Source organism: Mya arenaria, chromosome 15, assembly GCF_026914265.1.
Source record: "Mya arenaria isolate MELC-2E11 chromosome 15, ASM2691426v1".
In the NCBI taxonomy this organism is placed as follows: Eukaryota; Metazoa; Mollusca; class Bivalvia; order Myida; family Myidae; genus Mya; species Mya arenaria.
This window is the reverse complement of record NC_069136.1, coordinates 38162318-38180048: the sequence shown is the minus strand read 5'-3', so window position 1 is coordinate 38180048 and position 17731 is coordinate 38162318. Positions and strand designations below refer to the sequence as shown.

Genomic DNA, 17731 nt, shown 5'->3' with positions numbered 1-17731 from the left:
AAAAATGCTCGACTGTCCATTTAGCTATTTAGTCACTTAGCCATAAATCTTCCCTATCTCCCTGAGGAAAACCTCGCACAACATTTTATGTGCATGGTACTGCTCCATCAATTAATTGAAACAGCATTTGTTTTTCTTTTAGTTTTTTTTAAACACTTTTTTAAAACATTTTGTCATCAATAAAAAAGACAATAAAATAAGTTGAACTTAAAATAAAAAAAATTCATAATATTTCAAAATATCATGATTTAGCAGACAATGTTTAAGAAATACAAAAGTATACATTGAGTTCAAAGATGTTAAAAATGTATTATAGATTGAGTTCCAAATGCTTTCAAATTACATAAATGTTACATAAGATTTTATTAACATTTTTTATTTCTCAGTTTAAAAAAATAAGGACATTCTATTATAAAGTGGTATATATGTAAAAAAAAATGCTATAAGCATCGTATTGTCTTTTCATATATATGCAATTAAAGAATGGAATGAAGGTCGCACATTCATTATTGGGCAACATGTGTGACATGGTCATAAATTCCTAAGGGATTAAGGGGCTTCATAACACCTTTAATTGAGGTTATAGTAACTTGAAAGTGACAGTTAATTAAGGTTCTAATATCATGGCCATCATTCCAAACTATGGGCAGCTTGATACATTTTGTGTATGATTTTCGGGATTTAAAACCAAACAAAAAATATATTTTATTTATTTATACCCGCAAACTCTGAATTTTTAGATAATACATCATCAAGAATTAAAATCAAACTGCACTGAAATAGCAATATGGTACTACAAAAAAAGTTTCCACTGTTGACCTTTTTTTAAAAGCAATGAAAGTTTTATAAATGTTCAAGTTCAGGCTTTTATTGGCATTCTACAGGCGCAAAAAGGAGAATGTTCCGTAAATTCTTCTTTGCATTCATTTTCTTTTGCAATTATTCAAATTTATTATTTAAAGAACACAATTTTGGTAATAACATTGTACATAATATATGTGAATTCGCTGAGATATGTAATATCCTTCAGAATAATACAGCAATTGCATGTTCGGAGTAACCATGCACCAAAATCTTTCTTTACCGTACCATTGTTAATGTTCGGAATATTATTTTGAAAAAAACTAACCATCAAGTGCTTAGTAAATCAAGGCAAAGCCTTTGTAAATTTCATCCAATACTTTGGAGAAAAGTGAAACAAATAAGCCAAACAAATCTCTAATTGTATTTCAATAATAATTGGTTAAGTTTTTTGCAAAAACAATGAAAAAGACAACACCTGGCTGACAAAAATAATATGGGTTGAAAAGTCTTTGATATAGGGGTTGAAAAGTCTTCAATATGGCTATCAAAATATTTCAACTAGGGGTTGTAAAGTCTTTGATTTAGGGGTTGAAAAGTCCAAACAGGTAGGAGTTGAAAAGTCTTTAAAATAGGTGTTGAAAAGTCTAAGGGTTGAAAAGTCCTGCTCCCTCGACTAACCAAGTCAGTAAAAAAAGTATTCTGGCAGTGTAAAATGCGGAACAACGACTAAACATAACCGGTAGCCATGTTTCTGGAGTACTTAAACTGGGGCAAAAAGTATTTTAAAAGGTGAATCGTATAATCATGTAGTTGTTTTTTCAAACATATTTATTTAAAAACATATTTATGTAAAATAATACAACTTATAAAAAAGGCTAGACGATTTGTAAAAACATCTAGAAGGTAGAAATGAAAAAAATACATACTTTATTTCTAAGAAATACCTGTACAATGCTGGTACGCTATCACAGTTCATAAATGCATGGTTAATCATATATGATATAATGGTATAGATGAGTATATTAATGGATGGTTGGATGAATTAATGATTAAAAGGATGAACGGACGAACGGACGGACGGCCAAATGGATGGGCGTATGAAAGGATGGATGGACGGACGGAAGGACGGGTGTGATTAAATGATTGATATCTTTTTTAGATTTATTGATTTATGGATTGATTAATTGGCTGATCGCTTCATAATTTATTTTAATAAGACGTTGAAAAATAAATGAATATGAATGACTAAATAAGTTAGTGAAAGGAATTCGGTATTGTTTAATCAATTACTCGATCTATCATTCACTCAATCGGTCAATTAAAACATTTGAAACTCTTGGTTTCCTAAAGTCTTAAATGCTTAGTATTATATTTCGATATATTGTAAAATTCTTGTTTAACGACTAAAATTATGCAAATATCTCATTCATAAATTGTCACTTTGCTTTTCTAACTAACACACTCAAATAAAATTTTCACCGCTTGATACGACAGTGATTTTACGGTGGTAAGAAAATTTACCACCGTATATAAATAGAATATGAATCAAAATAGATGCCACACATATGCATCGAAAGTCTGTGATTCCAGTTGTACGTACATTGTATCACATACCCGCACCTTAGTTGTCCCCTGTCGGTATGTGTAATTATTATGAAACAAATACTCTAACGTTATACATGTACTTTCAGACAGCAATCTTCTGAAGCTATCCTGATACTCGTCCTTTCATATTCGAACATGTGCGTATTTGTTATGTTTTGCTCCGGGGTTCATCTTCACCTCCCCTAGACTTCTTGGTGGCTGGCCCAGGTGGGTGGTCGGGTACTCCATTCCCCGGTTCTCCAGGCGGAGCTGGGACGTTATCAGCCCTTCAGGTAACGCCACGTTCCGCTCCCACATACCCCGCTGCGTCACCACCGGCTTCGACGACGACTTCTGTCTATTTGGCGATTTTGATTGCGGCGATTTCAGCGTTTGCACCTGATACATCCCTTTGTTGTTGTTGTTAGCGAGTGGTGGTAGAAGAGAATTCTTCCTTGATTTATCAGCTCTTGCCACGGCGCCGTCGCTCTCCGCGTCTCCCATTCGACTAGGTGAGCTAGGAGAATAGAGATGGTGTTGATGTGTGTGGCTCTCATGTCTCCTTGCTGTTTCTAGTTCGCCTACCCTCGCCTTCAGTTTGGCTATTTCAGCTTCGCTATGCTTAATCTGCGTTTCTTTCTTTCTGTTTTCTTGTTTCACGTCATTCAGTTGTTTTCGCATTACGTTCAACAACGCATTCTGCCAGACCGTTCCCGCCTGTTTCATCTTCTTCTGCTCTGACTGGGTCTCCACCTCTTTGTTTAAGTTCTGTATCTTTTCTTGTTGTCCTTCAATGGTGTTCAGGTGTTGTTCTAGCTTTTGCTTCAGTGTAACCATGTCTTCGTCCGTTCGTACGGCGAAGTCTCTGTACGCATTCAACAGTGTAGGTTTATTGTCATTCGAATGGTGACCAAGGTGAGATAAGATATAATTGCGCTCGTGTATCAATTGTTCGTTCTGCTTTTCTAAAGCCTTAAAAGAGTTAAATTTCTCAACTAGCAACTCAAAGTCTTCCTGAATAAATGCAAACTTAAAGTCAGCCAATGCCATTTGATCTCTTTCAGAATTCCGCCTTGGTATACTTACCAATTTCTTCATACTGTTTTCTAAACTGTTCAAGGTTAAATCACTACGTTTTAATTTATCTTCAAGCCGCTGTAAGGCATTCTCATTTGCTGAGTTGTATTTCAGTTGAACAGAAAAGTCTGCTTTGAATTTGTCCTCTGTTTCCCTCAATTTCGATCCCATAACTCCTATCTGTGACTTTAGGTCCATTACTACGCCCCTGGATTCCGCTAGTTGCTTCTCCAATGCAGCTATCTGAAACTTGAACGCTTTCTCTTTCTCCTCGTAGGCAAATGCGTCCTCCAACTGCCTTTGTTTCGCTTCTATGGCCTTATCCTTTTCTCTAGCCACGGCTTCCTTGCTCCAGATACCTTTTAGCATCGCCTCCTTCACCTGCAATGATTATACGCAGCTGTGTTCACAAAATTCCCACAAAAATAGAAAAACACAAGTGTTCAACCATACGACAGCCTACTAAGATTGTTTCGGTGACTTATCTTCGAAATAAAAAAAAATCCCATTTGCCTTTATTATAGAATTATGGCCACCTTTTCAGGGTTTCAATGAAGAAGTAAACGACGATAACAACACCGAGGCAATCACAGCAACGCGACTATCTGTACATTCATGGACATGTCGAAATGCAGTCTACAGCTGCATCAACATATCGTTAAAACGCTAAATATTGGGGTTACTGCACTAAAAAGGTCAGCAAAACAGGAGGTCACTGCCAGACATAAATATTGGGTTACCGCAATAGAAATTCAGTAGCGCAGTGTTTACCTTTTCGTTGATATACAGCTCCAGGGTTTTCCTGTCCTGTTCTTTGAACGTCTTCTCGATGACGGGGATTCGTTTGTGAACGTCCCTACAGTCGATTGTGTCAGCGCTAGCATTTTCTGTTAAAAACAAATATACAAAAAATGTATTTACCTCTGGCGAATCATTTTCATTTTGTCTAGATATCGGTACTGATTTGTTACACATACATATCAGTGCGTGTATACCACGTGATAAATAACGTCATAAATGCTACATAGGAAGACAATATTTTGCATTAAATGAAGACTTAAAACAAAGATAAATTTTGTTTTTCTTCACCGTTTTTATTGAAACAAAGGGCATTCTATGCCGCTTACCCAAAACGCATATTATTTGCAAAAAGATAAAACTATAAGCGATATTTTGGCGCGTTTCAACGGGGGAATTCGTGGCCACGTAGCCATCAATTGAAGAAAACAACACAATTCAAACGGCTAATAGACTTTTTTATCATTATGGTCAAATGAGTTCAACATAATAATGCATTAATTTTTTTTTGCATTAACCAAAAGTGTGCCCATTGAAGACACTGTTAGAAGATCACCAAAATCGCCCAGCCTTTGTCCTTTGTATTTATATTTTTAGCTCAACTATGACGACAGCTTAATGCTAATTAAATCACTCCTCTAGTGCTTTTCCCGAGTAGAAACGGGGTTCTAAGAAACCAAGAGCCCAATGCATAGTTGCTGCTAAGCGAACCGCCTCGGTGCCTTAGCTAGTGGATAAGGCGTCAGCCTACGGAGCGGGAGGTCGTTGGTTCGATTCCTGGCTGCGTCATACCGAAACACGTTAAAAGTTGGCAAAAGAAGCTCCTTTGTCTGGCGCTTATCATTTAAAAAGTAGTGCTTAGAAAAGTGGTGTACTCAGTACTGGTTTAACCCAGGAAAGTTGATCCCCGTGTATCGTTGTTTAACACCGAACACGTAACAAAAACCAAGGTGTCTCTTCGAAAAGTGCTAGGGTATCGCACACGGATTTCCTTGTATCCCACCACTGTCTCTTCATTGTAAATTCACGAGTTATCTTTGACCACTTTCCTTTCTAAAAAAAATACATCCATACATACAACATTTATGTTTAAAAACCACACTTACCTTCGTCTTTGAGAAAGTCCGCTATGAAAGCATGACCGCTCGTGTATAGGACTTCACAGAACCGCTCATACACGCCCGCCCCCCGTAAAGCAAGAACATCCAGCATACGCTCAACCACGTGACCGCTATTCCGCTTCGGGTCATTCTGAAAGCCGGTATAAAATGCTTTTACTAAATAAAATATTCTCACGACCGCCCCGATAGCTCAGTGGTAGAGCGTTCGACTCGGGGGTTCAAACTCAACTGCGTCAAGCTGAAAGACGTTAAAATGTGGTACTAGTAGCTCCCTTGTCTTACACTCGGTATTACAAGTGTAGTACTGGGAAAATGGTGTACCCAGTACTGGTTCAACACAAAAAGTTGTATCCCGTGTATCGGTGCTCTACACCGACAAAGAACCAAAAGTTCTCTTCGCAATGGCTAGGGTATCGCACCCGGATCTCTTGTGTCTCACTCTGTTTCTTCAAGTCTTCCAATGTCTTGATTTGATTGCGAATTTGTAGTCACTTCTATCACGTGTCAATTATGGGGTCAATGCAGCCAATAGGCACGGTCAGACATTGATAAGCTCCAATAAAAAGTACATAAAACGTATATGTGCATGTGCTTGGTAATCATTGCATATGACTTGGCGTATGACTTTATGACTATTTAAAATAAACAGCGCTTTTAAAGCTGTACTGTACTTCAATTTGCAGAGTGCAGCTTTAAAGAACGTGATTTTTTTTTTTAGAAACTGACTATAAAAACGATAGGTTACCCGAACCAAGTGTTTTTAGACCTAAGCGTTACCCTATTAGGAAATGTATTATTCCTGTTCGTTATAGTATCTGACCTTCCAAATCATATTGTACATTGTTGTGTATATGGATTTATATTTGTGGGGTCATTTAACCCCTTTATTTAAAATATCATAGGGTTTTTTTGTTTGTTTTTTAAATAATATTTTGCTTCGTGTTATACCTGTTCAAATGATTTTTCTAGTTGTCCGGTTAGCGCACTCGCTTTTCACCAAGGTGACCCGGGTTCGATTCCCGACCTAGGTGCATGTGAGTCTGGCTAGTGGTCACCAAGCCAGACAAGTGGGTTTTCTCCGGGTACTCCGGTTCCCCACTCACAACACAGGACCACACTGACTTTCGCGCAACATCGTGCCAACGAGAGTGACTTAACGAAAGCTATCATAGCTTTAATCACAATCGTTGTGAAATATGTAATGTTTAAAGTAAATGATTTTCTTGCGTTTGTTTTCAACTTATATACAAGAAATGACTTAACAGCTTAACAACAAACAGACAGAAACAATAATAACAACCACTGATTTGTAATGTCAAATGCATGTACATAATCGAAAATCAAACATTTTAATCCCAAATTGTGATAATCAAATTGTTGATAAAATATTTCAATTAATTTTATGGCGCCCGTTTGAAGAAGTTCTTTCAATCGAATTGGGCACGGTTTACTACACAATGCAACCTATTTAAGTCGTTTTGAGTTTAACTATACTCTCATTCGGGCAAGGCCGATTCGGCTGAACTCCGATAAGATTGTTAGTAATATTATGTTTTTGGAGCGTAGTGCACAAACAGAATGTAACCCTGGTTAAAGCTTCCCTTGTTCGTTAACGTGCACCAGTGTATAACACTGTCACACGTGACCTCCATTAAGCGTCGCTCACGGAAGACGATTATTTTATTTGAATGGTCCGGCGGGGAATCGAACCTTTGACCCCTGGAATGACAGTCAGGTATGTTACCACTAAACTACGGATCCGCCTCTAATGAACGCAGCTTGGTCAAGGATGTGCTCCAAATACGACGGCCAATTAAAATGAAGGTTACATTCTTAGTCAGTTAGCAGATATTTACCAAACCTGTATTTAGTGTGTGTATACCACATTGACAAATTGCGTCATAATTGCTACGTCGGAAGGCAACATTTTGCTTCGAGTGAAGACTTTAAACAAAGATAACTTTGTTATTTCTTGACCATTTTAAATGAAACATAGCGCAGTCTACACCGCTTACGGAGCCCCGCCTTCGGTCTTTTTACTAGAGATTGATAGAGAGTTTAATTTCTTAAAACACTTCGTCAAACCTTTTTCACAAAAGGGCCGTCTGACTTAGCACTGTCAAAATATTATTTTGGAAACAGGTTTGTCGAAGTATTTGATGAAACTAATCACCTTATCAAATTCTGGTATTAAAACCCAGGCGGGGCTATTTTAGCGGCATAGATTGTCCTTTGTTTAATTTAAAATGGTGTAGTAAAAGAAAAAAAAATGTCTCTGTTTTAAGTCTTCATTTTCAGCAAAATGTTGCCTTCATACGTAGCATATATGACGTTTTTATCCTGTGGAATACACACACTGGTATTTGTTTAGAAGAGTTAAAGCTCGCTGCGCTCCTTTGCCCGCCCAGCCACTTTTTAATATATAATAATTTACTCTATATATTCTAAATTTTACGTTAATGTTGCTTATAATCTTAGTCCAATGCCGTGATTATCAACCCATAAACTGTTGGTGTTTTAAGATAGAGTCAATGTTGACTACACAGAGCAGAGGCCACAGGCAACAATCATATTACAGTGAGCAAGAAGATGTTGTCTAGGCTCGAGGTTAGAAAATATAGAACTAGGGGTGCATGGACTTTGATCGTAACAATATTTTACAAAAAGGTGGTATATGATACAGTGACTTGAGCAGCTTAGCAAGTACCAGGTTTTATAAGTTCGTATGTAATAAATATTGACGACCTCATATGCTACTGTGAGTTAGTGTTCGAAATTTAAATCTTGTCCAATTGAACGGCATCATGTTTTCAACGCTTTCTTTCATTTAAATATGTCGAATTGGTATCTTTAATCGGTATACAGATATAATCGCAAATACTAACTAGTTCAGGGTTGATCAAAGCATGGGCCTAGCATCTGCGACGCTCCAGGTCGATATATTTTGGTAAATACATACTAATAACCGTTAGCCATTACTTTATACTCAGCAGCAAATTGAAAAAAACAAAAAAAAAAACAACAACTGGTGAAGCTTATGTTTTGTTTTTTTTTAAATTTGGCTTAGATATTTATTGATAGGTCAATATTTAATAAATAGATCAATCTCAGAGCGAGGCTGCAACTCCCGCGGAACGACCCTCCGTTGGCGCAAAAAGTCATTTGACCGGGAAATTACGAACTTCGCCGACCTAGTTTCGCATGGTTTGTTAATACGAACGCTGCATGACTGGAATTGTTTTTTGTTTGTTGAAAATGTATTAATTTTTGTTGCGTTATATTCTAAAAATGGCGATTTGATTTTCAGTTGCAAATTTGGGGGAAATAAGTTCCGTCGCGGGTACAAGTTACGACAAAGCGAATATATAGCAATTACTTCTTTACTACAATTTCTAAACGATTCATTTCGGTAATCGAATATTATGTCGAAAGAAATAACCGAATATCCGAATATAAATGTTTCCATTCATTTGCATCCCTAATATCTAACCTAAATTTACTGTTGATCATCAAATAACAAAATACATTGTATGTGCAAGCTAGTTAAAAGATAACATTTGGGTATTTTATCCAGTTTTATTCACGGCTGCAGGAGTTTTCCCTGCATGTTTAAGCATAGCGTTAAAGTGGAAAATAATTTGCGAGGATTTCTTTATCAGACAAAGTGCAATTACAAATTCTTGTTTATGTTTACTTTGCATAAGAACAACCAATGTTTGAATCACAATTTTCACGCCTTTAGTGAAACCTTATTTCGCTTTTATGTTTAAAATGTTTAAAAAAAACCGCTAATAGTTTAATTCATCATTTCAAAACAGGACGTGTCACTTTGATGGTTTTTCACCAATAGTGATTCAAATTACAAAGGATTGTCCTTGTACTATTTGCTATGAAAATTGATTATTCCCATAAGTCTTTATCCCATTAATGTCCCACTCATAAAATTCCACCGCCTTTTATCCGAAACTTTGATTTTCATTTAGATTTAAATAACGCAGGATATTGACCATTCAGAATGGTACTGGCTCGTTCCTATATTCATAGCTTGACAAATTCAGGTGGGAAGGCCCGTCCTGCTGGTCAAGTTTTTCTACTTTAGGTAATGGCTGGTTGCTATATTCATAGCTTGACAAATTCAGGTGGGAAGGCCCGTCCTGTCGGTCAAGTTTTCTTATTTTAGGTACTGGCTCGTTCCTATATTCATAGCTAGACAAATTCAGGTGGGAAGGCCCGTCCTGCCGGTCAAGTTTTCCTATTTTAGGTAATGGCTCGTTCCTATATTCATAGCTTGACAAATTCAGGTGAGAAGGCCCGTCCTGCCGGTCAAGTTTTCTTATTTTAGGTACTGATTCGTTCCTATATTCATAGCTTGACAAATTCAGGTGGGAAGGCCCGTCCTGCCGGTCAAGTTTTCTTATTTTAGGTACTGACTCGTTCCTATATTCATAGCTTGTTAAATTCAGGTGGGAAGGCCCGTCCTGCCGGTCAAGTTTTCTTATTTTAGGTACTGACTCGTTCCTATATTCATGGCTAGACAAATTGATGTGGGAAGGCCCGTCCTGCCGGTCAAGTTTTCCCATTTTAGGTACTGGCTCGTTCCTGTTATATTCATGGCTAGACAAAATGAGGTGGGAAGGCCCGTCCTACTGGTCATTTTTTTGGTACTGGCTGGTTCCTATATGCATAGCTAACCAGATTGAGGTGGGAAGGCCCGTCCTGCCGGTCAAGTTTTACCTATTATAGGAGATATCACGGTAGTGTTGCCAACGTATATTATTACGTCTTAATGTCATGAAATGTGCGTGCATGTTTTATATTGATGCTATAGAGGATAATTGATTGTTTCAGTGCAAGATCGCCAAAAATTTCACCGAGTGAGCATAAAAATGTGTATTACACTAGATGAAATATGTTGCGATCTTGCACTGAAACCAACAACTTTTTATTAAATGCCACGTAATTGCTGTTTCTTAGAAAAGCGCGCCAAATTGTATGCAAACCTAACGTCAGTTCGGAAATGATGTCATTGGAATTGTGTCCCAGCCCTATGCGCTTGAAAGTTTGATCTAGACATGAGAACGGGCTCAAATTTCAAAACAGTGAAAAATATCAAATTGATATTTTCACTGTTTTAAAGAGTAGAATATAGTTTTATTTCACTGATTAATCTTTGAAAACCACCAGAAGGCATATAATAAAATTAATAAACTGCGAAACTACGTGGTATATATACGCCTAAAATAACATTTCGTGAATTCAAATGCGGGACGGGGGCCCAAAAGTAATTCTAACATGTAGCAATAAAGCCTTTGTATCTTTCAATATTTCACACATTTTTGTGTAAAAAAGAGTGATTTTTCGCTCTTAGACATTCGCTAACAAATATTTGCCAACATTTATGTGTCTACTTTAAATTCCATAATTGGATTTTATTTTATTCAAACAATGTTAAAAGATTAATTGAATGTTGAACTATCAAATAGATAGTTAAATGGTTTAACATTTCCCCTATACAATGTAATGTCCGGGCACCGGGGTCACAAGTTCAATCGTTGAACACCCATTTCTACTTGCTAATAAGTTGAGAGCTTTTTCGCTTCGTATTTTCAATTAATAGGATACAAATAATAACGGCCTTTGTTGTTAGGCGTAGTGACTTATATAGTAAAATTATCCGAGGCGAGTAAATCATTAAAACACCTAATTGTGAATTCGTATTTATGTTATGGTTTAAGATTAGTTAAACGACTTTATGAAAATAAATGGCTTGATTCGACTCATGTCGCGTAACCATTAATGTTGGGAAATGCGTACTAATAACCTTTTAACAAGCTTAGTGGTTGAGGTTATATTTTCTCTACCGGACCAGCCTATATTTGTATCTACCAATTCACCTGATAAAAAGTCAATTACGGCCTTCAATTGATTTGATACAATACACATTAGGAAAAAATGGAGAAAAACAATAACTGTTATCCCTTTAGACAAAATATAATTTCGAACACTAATATATTTGATTAGTTTTTCACTTCATATGTTTAGTTTATATGATTCAATATATACTACAAAGAAGCATATATAGTAGCAAGTGCAATTATGTTTTACAAAAAGAATAAATCAAACGACTCCTTAATGTGATTTCACAAGTCAAAAAAACATCTAAAACTTTAGATCTATAATTTTGGTCTATAATTTTATGCAAAGCTCATTTGTAAATAGCGTACGTATGAAATTGCAATCAAGTCAAATCAAAGCTACGCATATTTTTCATTAATATTAAAACACGGTGTACGCATAAATGAGACGGATATTTCGTTAGGAGCTTTTACGATAATTACAAAGCTTTAATATAAGTATTATGTGCATATCATTCTGAAGAAAATTTAAGGTGTGTCTTTGTTAGAAATAACATGAAAGGAATAAATTTGCATCACATTTAAACCAGGACATATCTGTCGAAGATTGAATACAAGTGCTCACGTACAATACGTGTTATGTGTTACAACATCAGGATAACTATATAAGTCCTAATGGAATGCTAGTTGGAAAAATCTACACATATATATATATATATATATATATATATATTTATTTTCCCCACCTCAGATAAGTAGATCCAATGATTTAACCATGCTAGAAATTCTTATCTTGCCCACGTGCGAAGATAAAAAGCCCGTATGGAACTTCTTTTTAATGGTCACCACATTGTAATTACCTCCCTTGTTAAAGACTTGTCTGTAGCAACTTTTTCTTGTGGCAATATTTAGAACGCTAATTAATTATTTCTCGATTCAAAAGTCACCATAAAACAGTTTTCATGCACCTTTCAAGAAATATTGCTTCATTCTCCTTAGAACTATTTAAAGACCGATCTGACTATTAACATCATCTGAATCACTGCGCGCATATCCATGACAACCACGTATTATCGCATATCCATGCGCAATTACTTTCACTAAGCACAAAAGAGTTCCAGCAAAAAATACATTTTTACTTAATTTTGTTTAACTGAGGTGGGAGAAAAAGCATCTTCCATAGCCGCTCGTGTAAGATTGGTTCATCCCGACCCTCGCGCAGGGTGTTTTGCAGAAACTCGGTAAACCTCGTTTCCGCAAAACACCCTACGCTCGTGTTAGAATGAACATATCTTACACTCTCAGCCATGGAAGATACTTATAATCTTTAATAATTTGATATTGATTTAGCTATATCTTTAAAGTGTTCACTTTGGAAACTCCATGCAATGTCTGTCTTTAAAGGGACTAGACACCAGATGGTCTCAAAATCGGCAAATAAGGTATTTCCTTAAATCAAGTCTAGAATTATCAATACGGACGAGTATGAGGCCGATAATTTATCATTTTACATGATTTTAAATAATATTTTGTCGCTGTCTCAGCTAAGTTAACCGGTTTAAAAATAGCGCATGATGGTTTCCTAGGTTAAAGTGTGTACTCTGACACGTGAGAGTCACGTGATTAGTACTTATACTTATTCCGACGTTATTTTAACATGGAATTTACATGGTAGACAAACCCCGTAAATTTTGGAAAAAAAACCCGCAAAAACTGCGAAAGATACATGTGTCGTAAGCGATGTGATACATCGGTAATTAAGATTTAATACTTTGTATAGAACGATATCAATTTTATACAGTTTCTTACAATGGTATTATCTGGTGCCTAGTCCCTTTAATTAAAGGCATATTACCAAAGGCTTTTTTTATTTGAATGAGATTGTCTGCTAGAAAGAGGCGGTGACCCCAGGTAATAAACCACTGCATAACATTATTTGTAAAGTGTAGGATAACGAACCGTTAAGCAACTCATCTCTCTAATGTGCCATTCATCTGTTCACGTCCTAACAATGTACAGTAACGACATTAAGGGCAAACTACGGAATTGCCTTATCAGGATTTTATTTGATATAAAACACCTATACATCTCTATGAATGGCCTTTAACGACAATAACAATAATTCATGAAAATTGATCTATCGTTTTATAAAACTTCATTATTACATTTGTAAAAACACAAAGTAAGATTTGAAGTTAAATTAGAAGCAAATGATAAAAGATTTCGGGCTCTTTATAAAAATGTTTCTGAGGATAGAAAACTGAATTTATAGTTGTATACATATTTTAATTTAGCTTTTTTATGTTTGAAATTTAATACAAATGGCATTAAAAGACAATGTTTTATATAATTCATGAACTAAGTTACTATAGTCAATGATGGCCTACATGCGCTTCCATAGCTTTTAGTGAAAAATTCAAAATTCATATTTAAACGCTTGAACCAGTTAATAAAACCACACTTAAACGGTTGTAATGCAAAAATGGTAAAACAACCCATATAGCTTGGTAGTATGGTATATCCTGCTTGGTAACAGACCACTAAATCATTAGTTTGTTTATAACATTATGAATTGTACGCGAACTGACACACATTATAGAGTTTCACGACTATAACACCACATATTACAAGAAAGTTCCACTTGTGTATTTAACATTAAGCAACATTAAAAAAAGTATATTTTGAAATTGGTTGAATGTAACCACTATGTATTCGATTTAAAGGACCAAATCCGGCATAGAAGTACACACAATACGGTATATAAACAAAGAATGGATAGAGTAGTTACATGTTCAGCAAGTTATTGAACTCTGAGGTGGTATGGCCATGCTTTGTTTCGTTGTCATGAGTTGAAATCACGAATACCCCACAGAGTAGTCACTTTCGTTTGGTGTAATTTGCCCTCATACTCTACAGAGCGTATTTTCTATCGAAAACAACCTCGGGTGTACGCCGGTACATCAGTAGAAAAAGTTCATAAAAAAGCCTTTAAACGTGTAATTTGTATTACCAAGTTTAAATTGATTGTCAGTGAATTGTTTTATTGCATACATTATTAAGATTCCGAAGAGTTCAGTCATTAAGTTCAACTCTTATATTAAAATTACTACGCGATCTACTTGCAGTGGAATGAAATGTAACAAAATCTGACATTGTAAACCGTCCATATACATCCGAAGATGTTTTCGATCGAAAATGACCGAAGTGTTCCAAATGCAGAGTGTGTATATTCGCGTTGCGGTACAGTTTTCTTATCTGCTTATTTAGGAAGATCACAGCGAAATAGATTACTAATATTTATATAAAATGACGTGTTGAAAGGTTCAAGTAGCAATAATAGGCAAATATATAGGGTTTTGTTTATTGTACAGTTTTTTGGTCTAAATCTGTACAGAATATAAACATTCAGGTTGAAATCATACTGATATATTTGTTATTCCCAACCTAATATATGTCCATATAGTTATAACTGGTTTATTGTACAGTCGAACCCCGTTGGCTCGAACTCCCAGGGACCGGAGAAAATACATCGAACCTCGAAAAATTCGAGCCAAGCGGGATTGTGTGCATAGGAATAAAGAAATTGGTCCTTAACATCTACTTCGAGTCAACGAGGAATTCGAGCCAAGCGAGTTCGAGCCAACGGGGTTCGACTGTATTTTGCATTTCTCGTGCATTCACTACGTCTGTCTCTACATACCATATATATGTGGCTGTGAGTACGATTTACATTGTTAAAAGTTGTAGTGTTCGCCCTTCATTATCAGCCAATCTGGTGTGCTAGTTTTGTGTTTAATGTACTTTTTTGTGAAAAATCGTTTCTTATTCATGAAGACAATTCTTCATGATTGAGTAAAATGCAATAACTGCGCATTCATATGTAGCCACGCCTACTGTTTGCATATGTAAAGCGCAATTTCAGTGTCAACGCTGATTTAGATGACGTCACAATATATGGTGTGGGGGGGGGGTCATGCATTGACTAACGGGTCTTTTTGACAGGCGCACGGCTTAATTTCAAAGCTGATGCAAATTTGGGAGGGGCTAACACTAAGTCGGTTAGAATTTATACAGTAATTTCTTCGTGAATAAGAAACAACGATTGCTTTGCTGCGCACCGATCCTTAGGTTTCTGATTCACGAAGAACTTACTGAATAAACTTTAACCCATACTTACATAAATCATCCGTTATGTCCTATTCTGTTATAGTACAGATATTTTTATAAAATTAATAACCCAAGCTACTTAGCAGTAGATGATTTTCAGGGCCAATCAGGGTGAAATTTGAGACTAAACATTGACGTATTTGTATACATCAAATAATTATTTTCGAGTTTTATAACCTTAAGATAAACGGGTAACACTCGGATTACACTAATGTGAAAACACGCCCTAAAATGAATAAACGGTTAACTTTTAAGTATTTTATCTTGTTTTCTTCCTTTTTTCACTAGACAGTAATAACTTGCATTCCACTCTCGCCGTAAAACACAACAGAGATAACAGAACTAATGTTATTTTATCAGCAGATTAAAGACCAGCATTGCAGAAGGCATATTTGGTTCATTGGAAATTTAATATCCATTGCTCAAGTCTTCACGATCGAAGAGCATTAAATGCGACAAATAATGACTGAATCGTTCCGGTATAATATCAATATTGATATCACAATGTGATTGTTTACTGCACTCCAGCACGCGACAATAAATACCCAAACGACTATTCATATATCCTGCTTACAATAATCTGACTTCCTTTAGGTTATATTATACTAATTAATTTTATGAATCACTGTCGTGTCCCATCCTGGGTAGAAACCAGCTCGGAGTTCAGTTGAATTTTAAAGGGACTCGCTCATGACTTTGGACCAAAATATAATTTTCCCAATAATGCTTCTGAAAACACTAATTTTATCATTATTTTACTCATGATATCGAATTTGCAAAAACAAATCACAAAAAAAATCATAGTAATAAAGTATTCGGGTAGAAGTCGGGTACCGACCAATGCCGGTTAAGTCAAGAAAAAAAGAAAACCAACGCTCTTACCACAAGGCCACAGGACAAAAATGATGGATATTTTTACCTTTTAACAATTCATTGATAACATCACGTGATAATATTTATCAACCAATCACACAACAACAAAGCAGTTATTAAGTTACTATTAGCATTTAATGAAAATTGTCTTTAAAGACGACATTTGAGCAAATATCAACATTTGCTGAGGGGTTCCTGATTTCAGTATCTTAGTTTTAACACTCCTTATAATTTATTACACTTTATTTCGTAATTTAAAAAAGTGCATTTTACAAACCATGAGCGAGCTACTTTAAATAGCCATTAAGTTCTATATAAAACCATATTCAATGATCACCAAGTACATGAACCTGTATGTTCATTTATATTTATTGGAGTTTAGTCGCCTGCCGTTAACACCCTTTACAAAAGCATGTGCGAGTCCCTTTAACCGTCGCTCAGGTTAGCTGTTCTGTCGTGTGTCCATGTTGCCATTACAGTGTATACACTGCAAGGTGACACCTGCCATTAACACCCGTTACAAAAACATGAGCTAGTCCCTTTAACGGTCGCTCAGGTTAGCTGTTCTGTCGTGTGTCCATGTTGCCATTACAGTGTATACACTGCAAGGTGACGCCTGCCGTTAACACCCGTTACAAAAACATGAGCTAGTCCCTTTAACGGTCGCTCAGGTTAGCTGTTCTGTCGTGTGTCCATGTTGCCATTACAGTGTATACACTGCAAGATGACACCTGCCGTAAATACCCTTGAACGCTGTGCAGCACTTGGCCATGTTTCAACTAAATATCTTAGTAGTAAACAAACTGCTTAAGAGTGCGCAGGTACACCCATAAAACTATGGGCAGAATCTATGGTATTAATGTCTCTACGATATTTGTTTATTGGAACGCCATTTACGCCCCAAAAAGGGTCATGCCTGGAAATTTACTATCTTAAGCCTTACGACCTGTCTTCAAACGGGACCTTGGTGTGAAGAGCCCAAGATAACATACCCTTGGTTGGACTTGGACTCTGAGGCTCTTGGATGAGACACGGACACCTTAATCACTAGATCCTCTCACATTTACTAAACGTTTAATGATATTTAAATTGCTTTACTTATATGTGCGTATCTTAACCGCTGAAATTATGACTTATATCTCAATCAATAGCATGCATATGTTATTGTGTGTGGATGTTATTTCACCAAATACATTTGTATGTGTTTTGTCTAATATATATATTTTTATTTTTCCTATCTTCATTATTAGAGGCAATAAAGTATTGAATTGAATTGAATCGAATAGTTCTGTATTGTATTGACTTGGAATAATCGTTGCCCTTTTACAACATAAACATGTCTTAAGCGGCGGTGGCGTCAATAGCAAAACAAAAATATATCTGTAAATAAGAGGTCATGCAAGGTTTCATATTAAACAGCATTTGATACCACGGCATAACTTGACAACAATG

General features: G+C 36.1%; 1 protein-coding gene across 2 annotated transcripts in view; it reads right to left on the bottom strand.

Moving 5' to 3' along the window:
• Window positions 1–1614: 1614 nt before the first annotated feature.
• The window catches only part of LOC128219532 (golgin subfamily A member 6-like protein 22), a 24038-nt gene continuing 7921 nt past the window's right edge, over window positions 1615–17731 (bottom strand). For both annotated transcript variants that reach the window (XM_052927348.1, XM_052927347.1), the window contains 3 exons: window positions 5370–5514; window positions 4237–4352; window positions 1615–3846 (listed from right to left, as the gene is read on the bottom strand). In XM_052927348.1, the coding sequence (XP_052783308.1) occupies window positions 2533–3846; window positions 4237–4352; window positions 5370–5514 (1575 nt within the window). In that variant the 3' untranslated portion in view covers window positions 1615–2532. The remainder of the gene's footprint in view (window positions 3847–4236; window positions 4353–5369; window positions 5515–17731) is intronic.